The sequence below is a fragment of the Populus trichocarpa genome, chromosome 4 (genome assembly GCF_000002775.5).
Source record: "Populus trichocarpa isolate Nisqually-1 chromosome 4, P.trichocarpa_v4.1, whole genome shotgun sequence".
In the NCBI taxonomy this organism is placed as follows: domain Eukaryota; kingdom Viridiplantae; phylum Streptophyta; class Magnoliopsida; order Malpighiales; family Salicaceae; genus Populus; species Populus trichocarpa.
The window spans coordinates 8,182,654-8,207,823 of NC_037288.2; the positions used below are offsets into that span (position 1 = coordinate 8,182,654).

The 25,170-nt window shown below is 33.5% G+C and overlaps 5 protein-coding genes and 1 long non-coding RNA gene across 10 annotated transcripts; 2 read left to right on the plus strand and 4 right to left on the minus strand.

Annotated features, from left to right (window-relative positions):
• LOC127905217 (uncharacterized) lies at positions 1 to 402 on the minus strand. Its single transcript, XM_052452283.1, has one exon. It carries the CDS (start codon positions 400 to 402, stop codon positions 1 to 3), a length of 402 nt encoding a protein of 133 aa, XP_052308243.1.
• Positions 403 to 3,293: 2,891 nt separating this feature from the next.
• LOC7456842 (uncharacterized) lies at positions 3,294 to 3,695 on the minus strand. The gene has a single exon (XM_002305144.3). It carries the CDS (start codon positions 3,693 to 3,695, stop codon positions 3,294 to 3,296), a length of 402 nt encoding a protein of 133 aa, XP_002305180.1.
• Positions 3,696 to 7,777: 4,082 nt separating this feature from the next.
• LOC7456841 (uncharacterized) lies at positions 7,778 to 8,411 on the minus strand. Of its 2 annotated transcripts, none has more exons than XM_002305905.4 (2): positions 8,251 to 8,411; positions 7,778 to 8,140 (listed from the first exon to the last, which is right to left on the minus strand). In XM_002305905.4, the coding sequence occupies exons 1-2, from the start codon at positions 8,291 to 8,293 to the stop codon at positions 7,902 to 7,904; spliced, it is 282 nt and encodes a 93-aa protein (XP_002305941.2). In that variant the 5' UTR covers positions 8,294 to 8,411; the 3' UTR covers positions 7,778 to 7,901. The 2 variants fall into 2 exon arrangements, with proteins under 2 accessions (XP_002305941.2, XP_002305179.1); XM_002305143.4 differs by having other exon boundaries at positions 7,778 to 8,143; positions 8,251 to 8,407.
• A 268-nt stretch (positions 8,412 to 8,679) lies between these two features.
• LOC7477450 (lipid phosphate phosphatase 2) lies at positions 8,680 to 14,702 on the minus strand. 4 transcript variants are annotated; one of them, XM_052452526.1, is made up of 9 exons: positions 14,364 to 14,702; positions 11,738 to 11,830; positions 10,867 to 11,103; positions 10,676 to 10,763; positions 10,461 to 10,573; positions 10,240 to 10,330; positions 9,827 to 10,015; positions 9,666 to 9,725; positions 8,680 to 9,123 (listed from the first exon to the last, which is right to left on the minus strand). In XM_052452526.1, the coding sequence occupies exons 1-9, from the start codon at positions 14,430 to 14,432 to the stop codon at positions 8,924 to 8,926; spliced, it is 1,140 nt and encodes a 379-aa protein (XP_052308486.1). In that variant the 5' UTR covers positions 14,433 to 14,702; the 3' UTR covers positions 8,680 to 8,923. The 4 variants fall into 4 exon arrangements, with proteins under 4 accessions (XP_052308486.1, XP_024455558.2, XP_024455560.2 ...); XM_024599790.2 differs by having other exon boundaries at positions 10,867 to 11,109; positions 14,364 to 14,700; XM_024599792.2 differs by having other exon boundaries at positions 10,461 to 10,570; positions 10,867 to 11,109; positions 14,364 to 14,697.
• A 315-nt stretch (positions 14,703 to 15,017) lies between these two features.
• Positions 15,018 to 17,771, plus strand: LOC18097604 (uncharacterized). Its single transcript, XR_002981461.2, has 2 exons — positions 15,018 to 15,637; positions 17,262 to 17,771. It is a non-coding gene; the product is annotated as an uncharacterized LOC18097604 (long non-coding RNA).
• Positions 17,772 to 22,528: 4,757 nt separating this feature from the next.
• On the plus strand, positions 22,529 to 25,037 carry LOC7456840 (uncharacterized). Its single transcript, XM_002305804.4, has 2 exons — positions 22,529 to 23,369; positions 23,902 to 25,037. Exons 1-2 carry the CDS (start codon positions 22,660 to 22,662, stop codon positions 24,755 to 24,757), a joined length of 1,566 nt encoding a protein of 521 aa, XP_002305840.1. The 5' UTR covers positions 22,529 to 22,659; the 3' UTR covers positions 24,758 to 25,037.
• Positions 25,038 to 25,170: the final 133 nt, after the last annotated feature.

Sequence of the window (25,170 nt, forward strand, 5' to 3'; positions counted from 1 at the left end):
CTACATTGTAGATAATTCTCTAGTCGCAAGCAGATTCTTATAAATCTCATAGACCAATCGTTTCTCAAAAGCTTCACTCGGGTAAGCAGCTTTAACTTGCCTCCCTCTCGGAACCCTTTTGTCTCCAAAAACATGCGTTCCATCGGCATTACCAGCAACGCTAAGGATCATGCTAATATAAGCATTCTTGAGCTTCCTCAACAGCTTAGTTGGAGAAGCAATATTCTTTAAGATTCGTAACTTGGGCACTGCTTTTATCTTCCATGTCCTTCGTGGGCTGCCTCCAAATCTTGCTACGTTCGTGTTCTTTCGGGCTGTGATCGCACCGTCGAGTCGCTGGTATCGCTTTCTTCTCCAGTATCTCTTCCAGGAACCATTAAAGAAGCTAGGAGCTAGTTCCATGTTTGGTGCTTGAGAGAAAGAGAAGGGAGTTGTGGATTTTCTTCTTCTTTCTTGATAGGAGGAGGAGGGAGTCGTGAGTTTGTGCTGTGGAATGTTGAGAAAAGAGTATAATGTATACAAGGAGCTGGGGAGGGCTCATGAAATATCCGGATGGCGTGTGAAACTGAACGTCGAAAATTCGTCATAGCACATGAAACATATTGAGGAAGGTCAAAAAAAGGCTGTTGAGATCATCATCAAGTTGAATTTATGACAATTATGTGGTCCAATATTAAAGGTTGTGTGTTTTGACTTTTGTTGAAGGGCAAGAATTAACAATACATATCCTGTCAAACTTGTAGCTTTACTGATATTTATCTCTTGAATTTTTTACGGATAAAAAGTAATTTTGTATATGTGATGTTTATACGTATAGGAAAAATTAGTTAAATATTATATATATGGTGAAGAAACGTATGCATAATTTGGTAAAATATCCTTCCAAGTAAAAAAAATAAATCTCTTCTTTTGACTTTTATTTTTTACTCAAATTAAGTCGCGATTCGTTACTGTTTCTTTATTATAATGTTGATAAGGATATTAAACTTGATTGACTTAATAATTCAATTCTCTGAATTTTTTTTTTATCCCAAGTTTTGCATGGAATCTCTTTTTTACATTAAAAAAAAAAAAAAACCTGCCCATGGCGTAGAGCAACTCATCTACCATCTATCTATTGAAAACAGAACTGTCTCTCCCAATCTAAGAAAACAGTTTCATAGTATAAGGTCATATTTGTGTTTCTTTCCAACGCACGAGCTTTTCTGCATCTTGGATCTCAGCCTCCATAACCCCTCTATCCACAACAAGCTGTGATACTCGGACAATTAGAAGATCCAGGCAGCACCAGTGGCGAGTATGCAGATCCTACGACCACGACCTTCCACCTTTGAGCGGCGGTCTTTGGTGGATAAGCATCTTCTTGTTGTTGTTGTGATGACTGTCATAGGCATTGGAATTGAATTTATTTCCATTGTTCATGTTTTTTAATAATCACGATCTTGATTGCTTCATGAAAATATATTTGGTGGGGACTGAGAAATCAAACGAACAGGATAGAATCATGAAAGATTTGTGAGCGTTAAGAAGTGACACGGACACGTGTACAATTCTCATGTTATTTTAATGCTTAACGGACTGTAATCATCAATTCAAATATAATAATAATATTTTTTTTTTAATTTTATTCTCGTGTTAACTATTGAAGATGTAAAATATTAATTGTTTTTAAAAATTTAGGTTATAAAGTATAATATTTAAAAACTTGTTTGTAAAATGAGAAAATGATCCTTAGAGTAATTTACTATTTTTGTTAATTATAACTATTTCATATTTTTTAGCATATTCCTATATTTTATTTTAGTTGTTGTCCTTAAAAAAGAAAATAAAATGAGCAAGGAAAATAAGTGAGCAAAAAAAAAAAAAATGATGAGCAAAGAAGACTAAAAAAATAGAAAATAAAAAAAATCATAAAAACTTAAATTGTTCGCTAAATTCCAAGAACCATCTAAACTCAACAAATTAAGCAACTAGACGAGTTCTAAAATATGATTTATATTATTTTTAATATAATTATTTAGTCATTAAAACTCTAACATTATATGAAAAATAATTTTAATTTAAAAACTTAAACTATTAGATAAAACATCAAATTATGATTTATATTATTATTTTATAACACTACTACAAAATTGAAAAACAAATAACACAATTGCCGACAAAAATTATTCCGTCACTATTTACCAATAAAAATTACTATGAAAAATTTATGTTAGTATTTTTTACTTGTCAAATTGTCGACAAAATTGCCAATAAAACTTCCATCAATGATTTAAAAATAAATTAAAACCCAATAATTCTCTATTCTCCCCAATTTTTTCTTCTTCTTCCTCCTCTTCTTTTTCTTTAAAATGAAATTTCTAGATGGTTTGAGTTACGATACTGCCCCTTAGTTTGATGTACTGAAGTTACAATTGTGTCCCTCTTGTGATCGACTTGACCCGAATACGCATTTACCTGCTAAGAGTTAAATATTTTGTCCTCTTAGAAATCACATGAATTGTTCCCATTATTATATTTTGTTTTGTTTTTTGAAATATTCAAGTTTTTTATTAGCAATAATGTATCGCTGACTATCATTTTTATGTTTGGTATGTAGTTATACTGTGCCCACAGTATGCATTTATGCATTTATGTTATTTTATGTTTGTTTGTATTATAATAACTTTTTTCTTGATATGATGATATTATTTTATTCAAATTTTAAGAAAAATAACATTATATCAACTATGGTTGAGCACATTTGGGGAGCTTTATTTAGGATTGATATTGAATAAAATTTCAGACTTGATATCTTCTACGGGTTATGTTGAACCCGTGGAGGTTCAATTATAATAATGGGGTAATGTTTTCTAACACACAAAACAAATCTAAACAGACATTTAAATACATTGATATAAAATATATTTATAAATAAAGATAAAATAATATGTATATGATAGATATATTATTATTTTTTTATATAAAATCAAGTGTTGTGATCTTGGAAGTGATTTTGTTGTTAGAACAACAGCTTACTGTACGATAGAAAAATAAATTAAAAAGATATTGCTCAATTTTATTTCTTTGTTTTTTTTTTTGTTGTTGGTATGGTTATAATGTCAACATTTCCAGGGTCTTTGACGAAAGTTTCGATACCTTGAACATGAGCAGCCTCGTAATAATGGCATGTCTAGTTTGAACATTTCCCTAGCAGAAAGGTTAATTATTATTTTTTATCAACCTTGAGAAAATATGGACATACAAAATATATATTGAACGAATTAGAGGTAGGTTTCCACTTGAATATTACTCTACATTGTAGATAATTCTCTAGTCGCAAGCAGATTCTTATAAATCTCATAGACCAATCGTTTCTCAAAAGCTTCACTCGGGTAAGCAGCTTTAACTTGCCTCCCTCTCGGAACCCTTTTGTCTCCAAAAACATGCGTTCCATCGGCATTACCAGCAACGCTAAGGATCATGCTAATATAAGCATTCTTGAGCTTCCTCAACAGCTTAGTTGGAGAAGCAATATTCTTTAAGATTCGTAACTTGGGCACTGCTTTTATCTTCCATGTCCTTCGTGGGCTGCCTCCAAATCTTGCTACGTTCGTGTTCTTTCGGGCTGTGATCGCACCGTCGAGTCGCTGGTATCGCTTTCTTCTCCAGTATCTCTTCCAGGAACCATTAAAGAAGCTAGGAGCTAGTTCCATGTTTGGTGCTTGAGAGAAAGAGAAGGGAGTTGTGGATTTTCTTCTTCTTTCTTGATAGGAGGAGGAGGGAGTCGTGAGTTTGTGCTGTGGAATGGTGAGAAAAGAGTATAATTTATACAAGGAGGGGAAGGGCTCATGAAATATCCGGATGGCGTGTGAAACTGAACATCGAAAATTCGTCATAGCACATGAAACATATGGAGGAAGGTCAAAAAAAGGCTGTTGAGATCATCATCAAGTTGAATTTATGACAATTATGTGGTCCAATATTAAAGGTTGTTTGTTTTGACTTTTGTTGAAGGGCAATAATTTATGACAATTATGTGGTCCAAAGGATTCCGTAAAATTTTGTTGGAATCCGATTCGTGCGGTTGATTTAATTACTAAAGATAAGGTTATTATTAACAAAAAAATTAAAATCTAATCAGGCAGGCAGGCAGGCTAGAGATTTATTAGCATAAAAATTAGGATATTTAGGTGACTCATGTCTACGTAAAAACAAATTTAATGATAAATTAGCTAACTAATTATGATTTAACCAGGAGTTGTTTTGATAGATTTTCTATTTTCCTTAATAATCCTCTAGTGAGTTTTTACTATAATTTGTATTATAATCTGATTGGTCAACTCTGTCACATTTAATTTAATTAAGTGTTTAGCCCTAATTTCAACATAAAAAAAAACAATACTTATCCTGTCAAACTAATTATAGCTTTACTAATATTTTTCTCTTGAATTGTAAAAAGTAATTGGAAAAATTAGTTAAATATTATATATATGGTGAAGAAACGTCTGCATAATTGATAATTTGGTAAAATATTCTACCAAGTAAAAATAAATAAATCTCTTCTTTTGACTTTTATTTTTTACTCAAATTAAGTCGCGATTCGTTACTGTTTCTTAATTTACGTGTCAAAGAACATGAGCTCATTTTATAATTAATATATAAGTTGTCTCTGGAAAAATCAGTAATTGAATTAGTTATAAAATCTAAATAAACTTGACAGATTGACTGGAGATTTATCCGGCCCGAGTAAAATTCAATTGAAAATTAATTTTTTTTTATTAAAATCATATTATTTTAAAAAAAATTAAAAATTAAATTATCTTGAATTAATTTTCGTGATATATAATCCGGATCTTGCCGCAGAACAATCTGTATTGTATTTTAAAACTGTGACCAAAGCATGTGGGAGCCGTAATGTTGCAAGGAAATTCGATGAAAGGGTCAAGGAGTCCTTCATATAATGGCATAGAAAATAATAGGAAATGGCCAAAAAATTTATTCTTAATTGGCAATATTCAACTTATGATAGTCAGCTTCGAGAAGAGAAGCTGTGGATGATGTTTGTTTGTTTTTAAGTCAAACTTTACATGCACTTTTCTTTTTTAAAAATCCATTCATATGTACCAAAAAATATATAAAATAAAAAACCATACTTTGAGAGTATTTGTCAGCGGTCAAAATATTATTTGTTTAAAATTTAATTATTTTCTTATAAAATTAAATTTTAATGTTTTTAAATCATTTTGATGTATTAAAGTAAAAAATAAATATGAATAATAAAAAATATTATTTTAATATATTTTTAAGTGAAAAATATTTTGAAATGTAATCTTTATCGAACTCCCCAATAAACACTTCACATTCTTAAAACAAAATTATTTATTCCCTCACTTTCCTTTAATTATTTTTGAATTAATTTCAAGTGTATTAATTCTTCTATACATGACGTAGGGTAGTCTTTTTCTCTTTTTGATACAAGGAAAATAAAAGGCAGAAACTAAGAACTTCTACAAAAATAAATATCTATAGAGTCAGTAAACAGAAGAGAGGATAACCTTACAGGGAGATCATTCCAAATACGAAGCTTCGTCTGATTGTTAGCATCTAATTTGACAAGAAAATCCCACAATAATTATCTTATCTTAGAGTGTATATCTTATTGTGTAGTTGTTTTTTTTTTCTTGGTTTTATATTTTGGTGTTTAATTTGATGGAGATTAGATTTTTTGGTTTTTTTTATTTATGGTAATTTTAATCTAATGATTCATGTCATGGATTTGAAAAGTTAATACGGTTCGATATATTTTGTTTTGCTTATTTTTTTCATCGTTTTACATTAATTTGTTTTAAAAAAGATTGGTTTTGTGATTATTTTCAAAAAAATTTTAATGGTTTTCTCGGTCTCATGATCTAGACAACAAGTTTTGCAGGTCTTTTTTGAAAAAAATATTTTTTGTGTATTTGATTTTTGAAAATATTATCCTGATTCATCTATAATCTTTTATTTTATATAGATAAATTTTTTAAAAAAAATATTTACTTTTAAATAATATTTCTAATATGTTAGGCATTGTATAATTTTCTTTTCTTTTACTTTACTCAATTAATAAATTTCTATTTCTGTTATCTTTCATTAATTTTAATAATCAAATTCAATAAATAAAACTAGGTAAATGTATCATTTTACGGGATCAAATATCTTGATCTACATCTATTTCTTATTTTTTTTAGTTTCGCTTTAATTTATTGTTAATAATTTTTATTTATTTATTTATTTATTTATATAGATCATTATCGATTTATTTAATTAAATATTTGTATCAGCTTTTTAATTTAAATTTCAAATTTTTTATGTAAAAAAACATGTTGAAATAACCTTATATTTATTTTATTTTTAAAATAACAACCGACATCAAAAGTTAAATAGTATAATACAAGAGAAAAAGAGAAGTTATCATCCCATATTTTCAGAGCCACCTTTAATTTATTGTCGTTGGCTACATGCCCAAACTGAAAAAGACATGCAACCAAACTTCTATTGATATTACTATGTGGCTCCATTATTACAATCCACAATGGATTGTCTACTTGAACATCACAGGACTTTTAGTTTTCTTTGTAATATGTGTGTATAAGCAGTTAAGCACTACCCCACAACCCAGTCCAATAATTGTTTTTAGTTTGGATTCTTACTTCTCGGAGTCGGATTCTAGCAAGAAAAGAGATGTGATTTTTGGGGTTTGTGTTTATTTTTCTTGTTGTTTCACTGTTGATTACCTGTTTACATTTTGTATTATTATTTTGGGTTAGAACAAAATAGAAAAATTCAATTTTTGTTTAGATCTGCACACTCATTTTTCTTTCAAATTCATTGACTTGAGCTACAAATTGAAAATAATTTGCAACAAAAGAGTTTTACTAATTCAAAGGGCCTCTCATCATCCTCTGGAATTCGCCGGAATGACAATCAAACATGATTGTATGGTATCTCAAATATGTAAAATAGGAAATTGTCAAGAGAAGACAAGCCTGCCTCCGAGGTCATGGAATTGAAATAAATACAATTGACAAATGCTTTAGCAAACTTATGTAGCCTGTCTTTGTTATAATCCTGCTAGACTTTCTTTCAATCTGTGGGCAAAATACCTTGGATCTCGAAAGCCATAGCCCGTTTCTTGCAAACTAAACCTTTGAATAACATGCTTCAAGTTTGAGAATCGATTCACAGGTGCAGAAACATTATAGCATCAAGATTCGAGAACGAAAAGGGTATCGAGATGTCTGCATTACTCGAAACTTTTACCAATTTACAGAAGCAAGTGCAAAGCATGAAACTGCTCAAAGTAAGCACAAGGTCCCCAAAATACATACCGGACATCTGATAATAAACACTATTATAATCACATAAGCAAACAGAGTGTCAATCCATAATAACGGCCAGCTTTGATTACTGGAAATTGTAAGGAATTATGATCACCTATGAGCAGAATACAACATGAAAATGTTGCATGCTCACTTGAGAATACATTGGATTAGTTCCCATGTCATGGGAACTGGTTATGCAGTAGATATGCAATATGCTCTCAAACACCAACCAAATTGTCATAGCAGTCTACAAGCCTTTTCCACTCCAGCATTAGAAGCTTCAAAGCAGGCTTTGAAGTTCTTAGCATCACATCTTACCATTTCCATGATCACAGTTTGAGGTTATCTTTAAATCCAAAACCAGGGTCAATGCAGCCAACAGCAGCTAAATAAAGCCAGCTAAAAAACAGCAAAAAGCCCAACACAAGAAATCAAACAGAAACCAAAATTTCTTCTTCAAAAAGTGAAGCTTGTACCAAGAAACAAATAAACAGAGACAAGATAAAGTTTTTTCTTCCAAATATTAAAAGTAAAAAGCGGAAATCAAAATCCTCTCTAAGAAGATGATTGGTCACTCTTGTCCTTCTTAGAATGAATTGCCCCAACAAGGGCCTCGATCTCTTCCTTGATTCGTCCAAACACACCTGGTCCTTTAATTTCATCAATCGGAGTATCCTCATCAATATCATCACTTCTTCCGTGCGTTTCTTGATGATGGTGTGGAGATTTTCCACTATGAGTCATTGCTTCTAACTCCTTTTCCATCACATTTGGTTCTGCTTTTACATCCTTTTCTGCTGCATCAAAACCACCAAAAAATGAAAATTTTTACATCAAAAATCTGTTTCAAGCAAAGCCCATCTAGAAAATCTACAAAATTAATCTTTATTGTGAAATAAAATACCTGATGATGATGGACTTTTTGGGTCTCCTTTTGGTTCTGCCATTGAAATTTCTCTGGATTAAAATTTGTGCCTCGGTATCTAAGACTAATCTGGGTTTTGGTTATTGGAGAATTTCATCAGTGCCGTTAATAGATGAAGACGTGGACGGTTCAGATGCTACTCTTCACAATCGGCTTGTGCAAGTCACGTGATCGTAATTAGTAGAATCTTAGGCCCATAGTTTTAAAACCCGGCCCGGTTCAAGACCCGGGTTCCGGATTTTAACCAGGTCGGCTGGATCAATTCTTATTTTAAAAAAAATTCAAAGCGGTGTCGTTTTAGTAAAAAAAAAACAAGAAAAAAAAAATCAACGAGTTACAACCGGATTTTACCGGATCACCAGGTTTTTGACCGGGAGTGTCTCATACCGGGTGTGATAACAATGGATGTTACAGAAGCAAAGATGAAAAAGGTATATATTACTCGTAATTTTGACCAATTTACATTTAGCACGTGCTATGTTTTTGTTTAATTTAAGGAATGGATGAGTTCGTTAATGAAAGACAAAGCAGGACGGCAGTCCTGCTACAACTACAAGCCCCAGAAAGCAAACTACAGAACACTACAGGAAACGAGAAATATGGACACATTGTTTTCAGCAACTTTGGCTGGTAATTATGCATCTATCAATAATTACCTCCTCCCTGATTCCACATCTTCAACAGTCGTAGTCAAGTCACCTGCAAGATTTAGCCCTAAGAATCCATTTTTATCATCTCCCTGGTTCTCAACATGCGAATCCATTGGCCATGCATTGAGTGGATTTACAGTAGCATCTGCTTGTGCACTGGCACGTGACTCACGTTCCTGAAAGTAAGCATAAGGTCCCCAACCTGCATGCAGAAGATTGAATGAGCATGACACCGCAGAGAAGAAAACAGAATGCCAATTCATTAAGGAAGTCAGCTTTGATGACCGACACTTGCAAAGAATTAAGATCATCACTGAGCAGGATGCAACTAGAAATGTTGCGTGCTCACTTAGAATACGCTAAGTTCCATGTCGATAACAAGATAACTTGGGAATTAGCTATGCCGTGGATATGACAGCATGCTTTCGAACAGCAACCAGATTGGCATAGCTGGTTATGGTTTTTTGGTTCCAGCATTAGATGCTCTTGCTCATAAATGCAGGCTGTACAGCTGCTGCTATTTTCTGGTTTTAGATCCGTATACTCAAATAGGTACATTAAATGAATTTCTTTAGTTGTAACCTAGGTGCCTAATCAAAATCATATTCCTGCACAAGGAGAATATACTTCAAAGAAAGTATTCTCTAGCGAAGTAAATCAACAATGCTCCGACCAACATCCTTCCTGGACTCTAATGTCAAACAAAAAGTGAAGGAGCCATATAAAATTTGCCAACAAATATACCTTGAGGATGATATGGTGGGGGGAAGAATTGCAAATAGCAAAATGTAGCGACCACAAGTCCTGCAAAAGGCGCCTCTGCAATAGTTAGCCAAGGTAATCATCCAATAGACAATGAGGAAGTTTCATCTAAATGAGCAAATAAACAATGAAAAGGCACACACCTAAGAGACCTCCTGCAAAGACATCCTGCCAATGATGCCAGTAGTCGTCCACTCGGGAAATGGCAACAAGACATGCAGCTAGTATTGGTAAGAAGACAATGCATAGTTTTGCAACATGGCCCTTACAGTCAAATGCTTTTAGTTTTCCAGATAAGTAGAGTGATAGGAAACCCAGACCAGCGAAGGAACCTAGAAATGGAAATCATTATTCCTCTAAGCTAAAACGACTACCAAAAGCATCGAGCCAAATAGCTTTGGTATTAAGTGTTCAATTTCTGCAGCTTACCTAAGCAAAATGCCCATATTTCAATGCAGATATTAAAATATTTCTTCATGACTAAGTGTAAAGTAACTTTGTGGTTACTAATTTCTTAATTGTTTTGTGAAGCAATTATCTGTAATGGTTAACTTACAGGAAGTGTGCCCGCTGGGAAAACTCTTATGCCCTTCCTTTATGATACTTTTCTCACCATGACATATCACATTTCCCAAGTGATCATAAACCTGTAGATCAATAAGGTTTCAGGAATTAATTTCTGTTACCATGAAGGTGATGACATGTGGAAAGGAGGTGAACCTAAATCAACCCTCACAGTAGAAAGTATCAAATAACTGCAGGTCCATAGAAGCATACATCCTTTCCATCAGGAAAACAACGCCAAAAGAAATCAGGTCGAGGCCGACCAACTGCATTTTTTATTGAATCTGTAATGACAGCTGTCACTAGAATGGAGAATAAGAGGCCTGCTAAAGTGAACACACATAATGCATTATGCGACTTCTTCCAGCAGATTGGATAAAAGAAATCTTTAACAAATAAACAGTAAGGAGAGGACAGGGTATGATCACCAAGTATGGCGTGATGAAGATCATAGACGTCTCTCCTACGATAGTAGACGACAAGGAATATCACCACAGGCAAAAGAACAGCATACATCTAATCATCAGAAAAGAGAAAGGGTTCCATCAATGTTGTTGTTACTCACTTGGTTCACTTGCAGTGTATGTTTTTATTTAGTGAAAGAAGCCAGGATACTTACCGGGACAGCCCAAGCAGGCACTGTATTATCTAACAAAGGATATCTAAGATCTGTCATCATATCCTTCCCAACATATCGGTAAAATGGAGGTGTAAGATAGAGGATGACCTCTATCACGACAAGAAGCACAACCATGAGCCAATCATGCATGTGTGTCTTTGCAACTGTAGCTCCATGGGACCTCACAGTATGTGTACCAGAACCAAGTCGGACCTCCCTCATCTGGACCTCCTTCACCTTGCACTGCATGAAACCATTTAGCGTTATCTAAAATCAGACTCTGAGCTCCAAATAAAGGGACATTAGGAAAGTAACATAAGGTTTGTTCGGTGAAATATGACCACAGGTATTAGAGTAAAAATTATCAGTAAGTTATTAATATTATGCCTTTATTTTACTGTTTATGAATTTCAAGAAAGGTATAAGCACCTTTCTCAATGCATCTGCAACTCAAGAAACATAAATCACCATCCATACGAACAGTAAAGACTAAAGCAAGAAACCCAAGTTATGCATGCAGCAAGATTACTTCTCAAAGATTCACATCATAAATACACTTGCGGCAGAATTATCTGTTCTAGATCATGGATTTTGAGAAGACTCTCTTCATTACTAAACAAAAAATAGCACTACATAGGCATGCTATAATGATGCTTAAATATGCACAGCAAAATTGAATTGATATAACGGTTCTCTATAATCATGAAAGTTCTAATGATTATAAAAAAGAGAAACTCAAGTCCAACAGCTTTTTCAAAACTCAAAAGAATCAGAAAAATAAAACCATTAGCATTCCCAACACAAACCCAAAACTTCACATTATTAGAGAGACCTTCATACCTAAATGAAGATCTAAAAGTAACAACTATACCTCTTCGCTCGTGTTCTCTAATAGTGGAAGGTCAATTGGTGAAAATGACTGACAAGTATTTGCATTAATCTCCAGCCTGTTGACTGTCGCATCCTAGATAATCCCAACAAACCAATAATCAGGGTAAATAAATGAAGATCCCAGTGATCATAAAATTTAATAAGTTCAATAAATTGGCCTCATTTGGATTCACTTATGAGCAGATTGTGAGTTCATACCAAGTGTTTGAAAGCAAGCAAAGCATTCTACCCTAACTGCATACTCTACCCAGTTTTATACCAGGATAAAACATCATATATAATAATTATAGAACTTTTAATCAGAACCCAAAACTGTAGACACAGTACATAATAATAATAATAATAAAAAAAAACTATTAATCACAGCATCAAACCAAGAAATGTCAAGGCTGATATCCATCCAATACTTGGATTATCAGCATTCCATAAACTCACCAACCTTAGTTCCCTAAGAAGTGGCACTTTCTTACTTGTTTCCAGAAAATGCTACTCAGAAATGCCATCACCATAATGTTATTCATTAAAGCATTATCCAAATCACTGGCAGATAAAAATATAGTGGATTAACTTATTGACAGTAACCAATGAACTTTAAGATCTTTTTATTAATAACTTGGAGGACAACCAACGGGATTTTTCATGAAGGATTCCATCATCTCAAACTGCAACATAGGAGTAAGATTTGCAACACGAGTTCAGAATCTGAAGATAAGTTTTTGGACCTTCTTTATCAGTAGTCCTCTATGTTCAGATGCCATTCAACTTGGGAGTCTAGTAATAGAATGCATCACCAGCTAGGTCATGGAATACAAGGTCATGGAATACAAGTAAATGGAAGTTCATGGGAAAAACCATATCATACTTTGTCATTGTTAGAATTAAATTAACTATTAAAGTAGTACCATCAACTAATATATGCATAGTCCTGTGCAGATAGCTTATTGGTATCTTGGTATAGATAATCAAACTTCCCATAAATTACAAGCAGTTGCTAACACAACCTTGCTTCCCGTTTCCCAAAACTAAATATAGCTCACAATGTACTGGATACGGTAAAACGTATAGCTGGCATGTAGCTTATCTGCTCTTTTTAATGGCCATTATATGTGGCAGCTCAATTCCTTCATTAACAACTTCTGTGCACTGGGTATACTCTCTTTTGTCAAGAAGTGCAACAGCTGCACCCAGATTTTTCATTCTAGACTTTACACCTATCCTCCCTTATCTGAAATGCACGCTGTTTTATCACCATAAGAGTTGGCACATGGTGTGCACACAACCGCTACACTAATCCTCCCTTATCCTCTCATTGAGCTATTAACTTAACGCAATTATCTGTCACCGGCATCTTAAAACCAGATTTAGGACTGCCACCTCTCCAAAACTGAAGTGATTAACCATAGACATGGATATTCATTCAGGAGCATCTCTGAGAAACTAGAGATTGGATCTAAACTGCAATGCACGAAATCCCCATGATATAGAAAATTCATTGAACTGTTTCCTAAGGGCTTCCAACTTGCTTCTATGCAGATGTCCACTATTGCAAAATAAAGATATAGGGTACGAGTTCTGAAAACCTCTAGCAAAATCTAACATTTCAACGAAGATGTGGAAGCATCTCTGAGTAATTGGAGATAGCAGATTAACCCAATGCACCAATTTAAAGAGCTACTTCTCATATCAATGGGCTCCAGCTCCTCATTTGTCACTTTGACTACTCAACTAAAGCCTAGACAGTAAATCTACAGTACAACCATATGTAGTAAAATTAACTGAATGCTACATGTACATCACACAACACTTTATCCTTTTCATTTTACTTCACCAAACAAGGCAAGGGTCAAAACGAAGATTCAACTTATGATGTATTAAACCTAACTGAGACTTACAAGCATTGTAATCAAGAGAGCATGTTACAAGTTCATGATCTAGTATTCCTCCAAGAATGGCTGTTTCTAATCAAACAAAATAACGACCAAGACCCACACGGCATAAAATAAATGCCCAAGTATGAAGCTGTAATGGACCATCGGCAATTCATCAGAAAATACATAATATTTTGAGGAAGGATTCAACTAAGGCCTTCCCTTAATCCCTATTCAGACAATTAACAGCAAGCATACTGAAACCTCTCCAATTAATAGCAGTGAATAGCAAGTAGCTTGAGTTTTTCAATGTTTTCATCATTTCAGTGGTTTTATTACATTAAATTTTAATTTGCTTTTGATTGCAGATTTCAAGTTTTAACACAGATAGAGCAAGCATAAGTAGAGACTTCCTCATTCCCCTCAAAACTCCAAAACCCTCAAACTCAAATTGCTGCATCAACAATGATGTGATCTCTCACCACACAAGTCCAAATTAACCCACTCCTAATTTCACAGAACTGCAAGATAAATGTCTCTTACATATATTTTTCTGTTAGTAGAGAAACCCAAAAGAAGTCAAATTTAGTGACAAATCAGTCAAATTCTGCTACACCAAGTACAAAGCCAGCAACATCAAAAACAACAAAGCAAACCCACATAAGATAATCCAATTTAACAGCTAAAGACTAAGAACAAAACAGAAAGAAACAACCTTTTTAGAAAAGAAACACTAACCTGAAAGATGCTTTTAAAATTCTTAAAGCAAGAAAGAGATCCATAATCCCACAGAGGCATTGTAGTCATCCACCGACAAAACAACACAATACTGCAAAGACAAACTAAAATAGAATGTCCCAGAAAGTGTCAACATGGTATAGGAAGCTTCCTATGAGTCAGCAAGGTTCATATGAAACACACAAATTAAAGCTTCTTTTTGATTGGTTTAATACAAAAAAGTGTGAGTCCCAAAATCTACTGCAGCTTCATGGCTGAATCAAACTGGTTTCTAAAGGCACTTCAGTTATAAGTCCTTGTAATTTTTACATGGTTATATTTTAATCTTAGCTTTACATTTTGTTGAAGGGTGTCGTTGAAATCATAGTTTTTAAACTCTGGATTGGTGGTTGATCAAACCTGCTCGGGTCACGAGTTTTATCTAGATTACTGGGTCTTGATCGGGTTAATTTTATTTTTTTTTTAAATTAAAATGTTATTATTTTGATTTATAATCCATGAATTATAACTAAATTTTTTATTAAATATTGTTAAGTCAATCAGGTCAAGTCACTTGCATTTTTGACTTTTTTTTTTATTTTTAAAAAAATTTAAAATTATGGTTGAAACTTGCAAGGCCCTCTATCACAAAAAAGACTTAAAAACAACGCCTAAACTACAACCCCACAAACACGGTGAGAAAAACCACACATTTCCAACATCATCATCAGCAACAACACAAGCAAGAAGAGAAGAGAAGAAAAAATGAACAAGAATAAAATATTCAAACTAGCAAAAAGGTTTAGAGGGAGAGCAAAGAACTGTATAAGGATAGCTAGAGAAAGAGTTGAGAAGGCCTTGTAGTATTCTTACAGAGATCGCTTGTTACAGGTGGATTCGGTTTGAAGATTTAAATAGAGGGAAATCAACAAAGGAAGAAATTACTGTTACAAGCAAAACACACCGTTTGACCAACCCTAGTACCCGTACTTTTTTAATAATTGTAATTCTTCTTTCTAAGAAGGCACTAGAATTTAGTAATTTACTCCCGCCTTCTACGGTGCCTATATATAAGGGCCGTTGCAAGAATGAAGTAATGAAAAAAGAGAGATTATTCTGTCCTTTTAAGCAAGTCCTTTTTCTCTCCTTATTCCTTTCGTCTGGTTCACCGACCTTCTCTCATTCTGTTTGTCGTCTTCTCTAAATTCTTAGTCCTGCTCCATCGCCGCAACAAGAAGAGGGACATACGTTCTCTTTGGATCCAACGCATCAATGCTGGCACCCGCCAACATGGTGTTAGTCTTTTTTCTTTTTAACGCATCTTGTTGGTGGGTTTTTCTTTTGTCATTGAATGGTATTTCTTTTATGGGGCTGGTGTGTTTTTTTGAATTCATGATTTTTCTTTGTTTAGTTGTGTTTTTCTTGATTTACTTACTGATTGGCAGTCTGCATTGGAAACAATGAGATGGAAATGTTAGAAAATGTAGGGCTTGATCTGCCTTTTTTTTTTTTTTTAGTTTATATATAAAGCTTGATGTTTTGAGGCTTTTAACTGCGAACTCAGATGAATTCTAGTCTCTCTTTTATTTTTCTGTTGACAAATTTTGGAATAGAAATAGAAGTTTCTATCTTGATGTTTTCTTTTCGGATATGTGTTGAAAGGACAAGGTTTGGTGTTTCGAAGGCTTAATCTTGGCTGATAAGTGTTGGTTGGGAAGTAATAAATGTGAAATTTGTTGTCATGGTGGATCAGTAATTTGCGTTGGCAGATATCCTTTCTATTGATGAAGGAGAAGAGTTTGTTAATTAAGATTTGGCTTATGTAGAACCTTCTAATTTCTGTGGTTTAGAGCAATTTTTTCTTTTGTTGATGAGGGAGTTGAAAGTGCAGTGAAGCATATATAAGATAAGTGGTTTTGGAGAAAATTTGAGCCTTAAGGACTCTGCTTTTCTAGTGGTTGATGTGGCAGCTACTACATGTAGGTAATAGGGGCCATGATGGCTCCCATTGGCTTTGGATGAAGTTGTCCAAACATGCATGCTGAACTGCATATTTGTTTTTATTTTTGTGCAAGGCTCATCACAATGGGAAATGCTGTTGCTTATCGTGTTTTGCCTGACTTTTTTTATCACTTGTGTTTGACGTGTTCCATGTTCTCTTATGAACTTGTTGCTATGTTTTCTCCTGTATATATTGTTTTTCCATGCGTTAGTGGTTATTAGAACAAGCAAACCTCTATGTGCAAGAAATTCCTTTATCAGATTTGAATTTCAACATTGGAACTGGTGGCTTGTTATTGTGTCAATTTTAGCACATGTTGGATGATTCTGTTTTCAGGGCATGGAACTTTGAAATAGTTTACCATTCATTGATGTGGGAACTAGGAAGGGAGATGAAGTGACCTAATTGTTTGAGAAAGCTTAGCACTTTCCGGAGTAACAGGATTTGTAGGGATGCTGAGTTTTATAGAATGCAGTACTTTGCTTGGGGCATGTCCTGTTGTGCCTTGATGGTAGAACATTACTTGGAATTGTATTATTTGAAAAGCTTAGGAGTTTGAGAAAATCTGGTGGAAAATCATCATGCAAATGTCAGCAGTTACACTGATCTCTATGGCATGAGTTGGTTTGCAATTATGAAGTACTAAAGAAAACCAACAAATGTGAAGTTTTTTTCTGAAAGAAGGGAGGGGAAGAATCCTGGTTTCTTTTAATCTACTTTTTCTAGATTTTGACTTTCTTTTCTTATAAATAGAACACAAACTGGGAAAAACTGAGGTATAATTGACTTCTTTATCATTTTGGAGCACATTGTTGTATGTTTGGGTAGTGCAACTTGAATATTTTCCTCATAATGAAATTTCTCCATGGTGGGATACTGACCTTTGGCATCTTCTGCTGCTCTGTTATCACTATCAGGTTAATTATGGTAATTTCATGCATGGACTGCTGAAGGAGAGTTTTCATCTGAACAGAAAAGTCTTATCAGAGAAATCCATGCACGAACCATATAGTTTCAAGGCCCTGGTAGACATGTCCCGCAACGCCTTTCCTGGAAACAAAAATGTGGTGCATCGTCCCAGGAAAGTGGACATTTCTTCTGTTAATGTGTAGTTCTTTAATTGGGTACCTTGGCAATTCACTCTTTTTTTAGCCCTTCAGAGCTTGTCTGAAACAAAAGCTTTAAATAGGTAGCTTTGTATTTCCTGGGGTAGTTTAGACCTCCCTGTCTCTGGATATATGGATGAATGAAAACAGCTAGCCATTGTGAAGAAATAGAAGTGATATCTGGCCAGTTACATTTCAATATTTAAGGATGCACAATGAAGTGAAGAAACATGAGAAATTCTTCAATTTTCAAAATGAAGAATAATTGTACTTTCATGACAAAGAAACTAATCATCTTAGAAATTTTTTCCCCTGCTGTAACTCTGTTCTGTTTCTATAGCATTTCGAATTTACTTGCATTGTTTGATTTTGTATCATTGATCTCCACTTAATGCACTCTAATGTATTGATGACAGCTTGAACAGGTTTGGGCACTTATAAATTCTGTTTTTTGAGGATTTATTAATTGGCTTACCCAAACTTTGAAATTACTGACAGTGGAGTGTCATGAAGCTAAATCGGTATATAGAGATTAACTTTATAAATTCTTCTCTGAATTTGATCTTATTTGTGAAAAAATGGCATTGAATGATCTCTCTATATCATTCTAAGAGACATCCTCATATGTGGAGGTCCCCGAGGTCTGCAGTCTCTTAAGACAGCTCCTGCTTGAAGAATTTGCAAGGTTTAACCAAGAGCTCAATGTGAAGAGTGAAACACTACAGGGCATTTCAGTTTGATTATTAATGCTGCAGTATATAGGTACTGCGTATGCATGACAACATGGTGAAGGTGTATTAAGAGGTTAAGCCTAACCATGATGATCACAAGTTCATATTCTGTATGTTAACACTGGACAGGAAGATTACTAGTCCAAAAACAAGGAATCGTTCATTGCTGAGAACATAGGAATCGTGAACGACAGTTGCATTTACCTTTTCTAGCCCACTGTCCAAGAGCTGATACGATATATATTTGGACATCCGACTCCCGGAGCCCATCCTACTTGTGTTCACTACGGGGAAACAAAAAGGAAAAGAAGATTAATATAGTTGTTACTCCATTAGTGTTATTTTGTTCACAAGGGATTCTTGCAGGCTAATTTCCAGAATCCATCCTTTGTTTAAGCAGATTTAGCTTGAGTTGCACTCCGCTATGCGGGCATCGAGTTCGTATAATCTGTGAGTGAATTGCATGCACGCATTGGCAAAGTTGACTAATAAAGCAGACGCAGTAGCACAGAGAGGTAGAAAGAAAGATTTGCTGTATGGATTACCAAAGGTAATCAAATGGCTAGGATTTCTGAGACAATAAACCAATTGCAAATCAAATTAACCGAAATGCCACTTACATGAGTGCAATAAAAGGCTTATTTTACTCATTTTTTAGAAGCTTTATCTTCAGTTTCATCAATTGATCACCAGAGAGTAGCGTTTCAGAATTTCCATGCTGCGACTGATAATTCTCCACAGCCAAGGGTAGTAGCTCAACAAGCTGGGGGAGAAAAAAAAGAACATGGATTTTGTAATAGATGTCGGATAAAAAACAAGAGACTCAAATTGGCAGACGATCTTTCTTCGACAGAACCTGCATGATTGCCAAGGTCAACTCATACTTTTTTAACAGGAGGGGAGGTGTGTAATCTAGCAACTGTGATAAAAGAAGGCGTCAGAAAAATGATTGTTTACCTCAATAATTTCGAAGCTCATTTGTATTACTTTAGCATATCTTGCAATTCTCAATATGCGATTGCAGACATCCGCATTAGAGAAAGAATCAAAGCGAAGAAATTTGATAGTTACATCTTGGAGAGACATTAAATCCCGCGGTAGAACTTTGAAGAATATGCTTTCTCGCCACCACGAAGTAGAATCTAACTTCATTGACAAAGCTTGAAGATGTTCAGCTGAAACAGTAACATGAAAAAGGGTGCTAAACCCTGAACTAAGAGAGGCTCTGTGGACGTGGAGATCCAACGGGTACTCGAAGTTGCATCGACTTATCTCCAGATTTTTCATAGATGGACATTTGATGGTAACATGAAATCTTCGTAGCACAACACATTCAAGGATTGCTATATTTTCAAGGGATGGACAAGCGATCGAAACAAAGTCAATGCATCCAAAGTACAATGACTGATAATTAGCTGCAGACAAAGGCAATGCCAACTGCCTCTTCTGTTCACTCAGTTGACATTTAATGTCAAGCTCTTGAAGGTTGCACCTGAAATCATTTACTGCCGACTTTCAAAACGATTCAAAAGGAGAATCGATTTTTTTTTAAATTGCGGTAGTTATTATGATTTAAAATGTTTTTTATTTAAAAATATATTAAAATAATATTTTTTTTATTTTTTAAAAAATTATTTTTAATATAAGTACATCAAAACAATTTGATAATATAAAAATACTTTTAAAAAAAAATTAAAAATTTTTAGAAACATGATTTCCTAAACAGTCTCTAAACTGTTATAACTTCAAGTTTCTGTCCACGTATATAATTGGTACTTGCTTACAAGTGTCACATAAACATGGCAAAAATCATTCGGAAATACAAAAAAAAAAAAAAAAAATACCCTAATTTCAAGAAAAAAAATAAATTTTTTTTAATTAAATAAACACTTTTAAAATATAAAAAATAAAATAAAAAGATAATATTTTAAATGACAATTTGTGTTAACTTACTTGTTTGAGACAACTAGGGCATAATTAACTTAAAAACTAAAATGTGTGAGGTGAATATTATGCAACTAGTACTATTTATTTTTTCACAAAACATTGTCGATAACACTATTTATTTTTTAACAATTTATTTTGGCCATTAAAGTTTTATTTTAGGTGATTTGATTATAATTTAAGGTCAATTGCTTTTGATTTCTTAGTCAATGATGAAATTGAAAAAATAAAGACTGAAATGAAAAGAAAAAAAAAACCAAACATAAGCTAGAAGTTTTGAGAAATATACATGTTCATACTCTAACTTTAAAAATAACGTAAATTATACGATTTTGGTGCCTCAATGTTATTTAAATTTAATTTTGATATAAAAATTTATTTTTGTTATTTTTTAGTTCCTGATTAAAAAAAAGAAAGAAAGAGATTGTTGAATTTCAGTAATAGAGAGAGAAATATTATTGACATCAATTTAAATTATTAAAATAATTAAATTTTATATCAAATGATTTTTATTTAATGATAAGAATTCGTATTATATCCTCTCTGTCCTTGAGAATGAAAAATCCCATTGTTATTATCTGCAAGTTAATCACATGTCTGCATCTGCCCAGTTGACTTTCAGAACACAGACACTGGACTGTATACAACTTCCTGCATTAAAAAATCCATAATATTCCATGGGAGGAAGTGGGAATGCTGAGATACAATGTCTGCAAAGTGAATGATGTCAATGCCATTACATTCCTTTACAAAACATCTGTGAATTTTTATTTTTTTATTATCTTGCAAAATTCAGTTTTTAATAATATTATTTTGATATACTAATATTAAAAATAATTTTTTTAAAATTAAAAAAATATTATTTTAATATATTTTAAAAAAAAACTTTTAAAAACAATCACAAACCATTTAGGCAGTGTTTGGGAACGCGGTTTAACCTGCGTTCCCAAAAAATTTGAATTTTTTTTTTTTGCTAAAATTTAATATGGTTTGTACATCTTAGATCGTTTTGATGTGCTGATGTCAAAAATAATTTTTAAAAAATGAAAAAACATCATTGGCATTCATTTTGGCACGAAAAGTTATTTGAAAAACACCCGCAACCACACTGACAAACACGCTCTTAGTCTCTTTTGAGAAAAATAAGATGGACTGTCGTTGAATTAAAAGCTCTAAAAAATCATGATTTAAAGTTTATTATCAAGTAAAGTAATCTATAAAATCATCTGATACCTTTAAAAAAATTCCTTACAACCAAGTAAAATTACATTCAAACTCAGTTGACATGTAAACTGATTCAAAAATAGTTGAAACAACAAAAATAAACTAAATGTAGGAAGCTAAATTACATAATAGCTTATGATTTAAGGTTTGAATTTTAGGAATTGTCATACGAAATTAATATTTAACAAATGTTTTAGTTCAAATATATGTGGATAGTCTACTTAAAAGAAAAGGATATTGAGTTTCAAATGTAAAGATATATTTACTATAAAGATAATAATAATAATAATAATAATAATAATTACTCTTTTTTAAAGTTTTTTTTTTTGTTTTCAATGAAATGTTCAACCTTCATATCCTCTCATCTCATAAAAAAATAACTCGAGTGAACTTGAATAATAAAATAAGAATAATCTCATTAATTTTTTTAAAAATAAATCATGAAATCTAATTCTTAATTAATCAAATGATAAAAAATAAAATTAAAAAACAATCAATAAAAAATAAAAAAAATTCGAGTCAACTAAGTTAACCCCTGCTGTCTAGATCATAAAACTAAAATTATCTCATAAAAATAAATTAAAAAAATTTAGAAAACTCAATTCTCAATAAATTTAATATTAAAAGATATAATTGAAATTGAAAAAAAAATAATTTGAAAAAAAATTATTCCAATAAATGGTGTTTTAAAAGGAGGGAAATAGTAAAATTCTGTTTTTTTTAATTAATTAAGATATATAGTTGTGAATTATTCTTCTACGTAATCCAAAATCATTTCACTTGAAAAATATATTATCCCTAGTTATCAAATACAAGTCCAACCCATTTCCTGGACAAAAACCTACAAAGTACACACAACCTATCCCTTATTATTATTATTATTATGAATAAAAACCCTTAATAAATTAAATATTTTTATAATTTTTCTTAAATCTCCATCATCTAAAACCTGGTCCCAAATCAACTAATCCTTATTATAAAAAAAGGTTATTTTTCTACATCCTTTTCTTTTATATTTCTGTACCAAAATTACTTATAAATTACAATATCTTACAAATCCAAAAAGAAACGAGAGAGAGCCATTGAATCTTTTCTATAGTAATTAAAGATTACACTGGAAAAGTTTAAGTGATAGGATCAAAGTATAATATTTAATATTTAATATCTAATTTAACGCTGCATATCTGTGCTTGCCGCGTCAGGCATTCAACACGTATAACAGTGTATAACAAACGCTAACACGTGACCCGATCCCAGCTTCTACTCCCTAGGCTAGATCACCACCGCCATCTCCGGTGCACCGCCACACCATGGACCCCCAGCCACTGCCACAACCACAACCTCAACCTCAACCACCAGCTACCACACCAAAACTTCGCCTAATGTGCAGTTACGGTGGCCAAATAATCCCACAACCCCACACCAAATCCCTCTTCTATTCAGGTGGTGACACCCGCCTCATCTCCATCCCCACCGGTACGAGCACCGGCACCGCCACCACAAACACCACCGCCAACGGTCTCACACTCTCATCCTTAATCACTCACTTATCTACAACTCTGAAAATAACCACGCCAATCACTCTGAAATACCAACTTCCACATCACAATCTTGATTCTCTCATTTCGCTTTCTACCGATGAAGATGTCCTTATCATGCTTGATGAGCACCAAAACAACCGTACACCTTCACGTATTAGATTATTTGTGTTTCCAACCAAACCCTTTTTGAGTCAGCCCGAGTTGAAGGCGACAACTCAGTTAAATCACCCGAAGACTGAGACTTGGTTTGTTGATGCATTGAAGAATGCAAAGATTGTGCATCTTGAGGGTAATGGTAATAATGGTGGTGGGTTCTGTGGTGCTGAGTCTATGGTTTTGGAAACTTCTTCTTCTTTTGGGTCTTCTTCGTCTTCGGTTTCGTTGTCTAATTTGGGTGTTAAAGGTGGTTTTGTTGAGGATAATGGGACTAGTTTGGTGGATAATAAGGTTAAATTGCCTACCCCAGAAGGAGTTTCTAGGTATTTGTTTTTTATAAAAGTTTCGATTTTTATGTTCTCTTTTGAGTTTTAAGGTTAGTTTTGCATTTGTTGTTGGATAATTTTGAAAAGTATGGAAATCGAGATTCTTAGGATGTTAAAAGTTCTGTTCTTCTTAGTGGAAATGTAGTTAAGTTAGATGATTGCATCGTTGATTGCTATATAATCCATTACTTGGTATTATGTAGTAAGTGTTTTATTTTTATGTTTCGGGAATGAGTTTCTTGAATCTGTCAATTATCTGTTTTTTGGAAAATTTTGAAAAGAATGCAAATGTTGTCTTTTTGTGGTAAAGTTATTTTCTTTTGATGGTGATCAATATAATCTGTTGTTAATTGTTAGTAGTTTTTAGTTTTTAATGTTTTATCTTGTGTACGAGTTTCCAAGGTTTGCTGCTGTTCTTTTTTTTAATGAACATCTTTGAAGGGAGTAAAATTGGATATTTTAGAGGTTAAAGTTATGTTCATTTGGGTGTAAATGAATGTAATGGTTGTTGCAACTTTGGTTATTGCAGTGATCATGGTCTGGGAACTGCGGTTTGTCAGGATTCACAGTTTGTGACGTATCAAGATCCAGTTGGGGCTGTTTCTTCAGTGGAGAGTAAAGCTTCTCTTATAAATCCATTTGAATCAGAGAGTAAAATCCCTGATCCTCCTCCTCCCATGGGGGTTGAGATGCATAAAACAGTTTCTGTTTCTGGGTATCCAGTGTCTTTACAATATGATCAGCCACAACAACTGCAATTCATTCAAACAGGTGGCCCACATTATATACCCCAGGACTCAAGTGGTATAGCGCCAATGTCTTCTTACTATGTGATGAGTTCTCCAGTGCCTCAGCAGCAGGTTTATTATCAGACCAACCAACCTCAGCCGATATACCTAGTGCCTGTTGCGCAGCCACACAATTTACCCGGGCAAAGAGGTTTGATGAACACTGCAACTGTTGCTTCTAGCCATCCTCCAGTGCATCATCATGATTCTACCATGCTCCCTGCTCAAGTGGCTTACCCTGTAGCTGATTTAACCTCACAAGTTTATAGAACAATCCCAAGAACAAGTTCGCCTGTTACTGTACCTTGTAATGAAAATAAGCAACAATGTGGAGGACCTCCTCAAATGAATCTCCAATCCCAGCCTTTATGTGCTGCTTCCAAGGAGATTGGTAACTGTAGTAAACAAATTGATAATGATCATGTTCATGCCCAAATATACAAGTCTCAGCCTCCGCCTCCGACACTGCCTTCTCAGTATCAAACCATGACCCCTGCCACAACAATCTTGTTATCAGAGGCTATTGCACGGTTAAATACAGATAGCATTAAGCAGCAACAGCCAAGAATATCAAGCCATGATGAGCATAATCTATAGTAAAACAACATGGGGACAACTGTTTTTGGTGACTTGGATTTTCCTTCATGGATTCTAAGTTTTGGTAGTATAATATTTTATTAATCTGTAATAGAAGTGATGATCCAATCTTCTCACCCTTTTTTTAATATTTCCTTGTTTGTATGATGGTAATAATGTTGTTTGAAATTAGGTGCTTAAGGTTAAACAACTAAATCCATACAATAATATTCTACGCTTGAACAATCAGTGTATCTGTTTATTTAAAATTTAATCATACTTTTATCTTTTCTGTCGGTTTTATCATACAATAATTTAATCATGTTGGTTAATTTGTCGTTGTTCTTTTATTCTTTGAAACAAGGGAACTAGATTTTTATTTTCTTGTGATGAAATTCAGTTTCCGGTGTGTGTGTTTGCGCTCTTGTATAGAG

What these genes read in the sequence shown, in the direction of transcription:
- LOC127905217 (XM_052452283.1), bottom strand. Translation starts at nt 402, where the DNA reads ATGGAACTAGCTCCTAGCTTCTTTAATGGTTCCTGGAAGAGATACTGG.
- LOC7456842 (XM_002305144.3), bottom strand. Translation starts at nt 3,695, where the DNA reads ATGGAACTAGCTCCTAGCTTCTTTAATGGTTCCTGGAAGAGATACTGG.
- LOC7456841 (XM_002305143.4), bottom strand. Translation starts at nt 8,293, where the DNA reads ATGGCAGAACCAAAAGGAGACCCAAAAAGTCCATCATCATCAG. An exon ending in AAAAAGTCCATCATCATCAG is followed by an intron (nt 8,144 to 8,250) that starts GTATTTTATTTC and finishes GTTTTGATGCAG; the next exon opens with CAGAAAAGGATGTAAAAGCA.
- LOC7477450 (XM_024599790.2), bottom strand. Translation starts at nt 14,432, where the DNA reads ATGACTACAATGCCTCTGTGGGATTATGGATCTCTTTCTTGCTTTAAG. An exon ending in ATTTTAAAAGCATCTTTCAG is followed by an intron (nt 11,831 to 14,363) that starts GTTAGTGTTTCT and finishes GGGATTATCTAG; the next exon opens with GATGCGACAGTCAACAGGCT. An exon ending in TGCCTGCTTGGGCTGTCCCG is followed by an intron (nt 10,764 to 10,866) that starts GTAAGTATCCTG and finishes TCTGATGATTAG; the next exon opens with ATGTATGCTGTTCTTTTGCC.
- LOC7456840 (XM_002305804.4), top strand. Translation starts at nt 22,660, where the DNA reads ATGGACCCCCAGCCACTGCCACAACCACAACCTCAACCTCAACCACCA. An exon ending in ACCCCAGAAGGAGTTTCTAG is followed by an intron (nt 23,370 to 23,901) that starts GTATTTGTTTTT and finishes TGGTTATTGCAG; the next exon opens with TGATCATGGTCTGGGAACTG.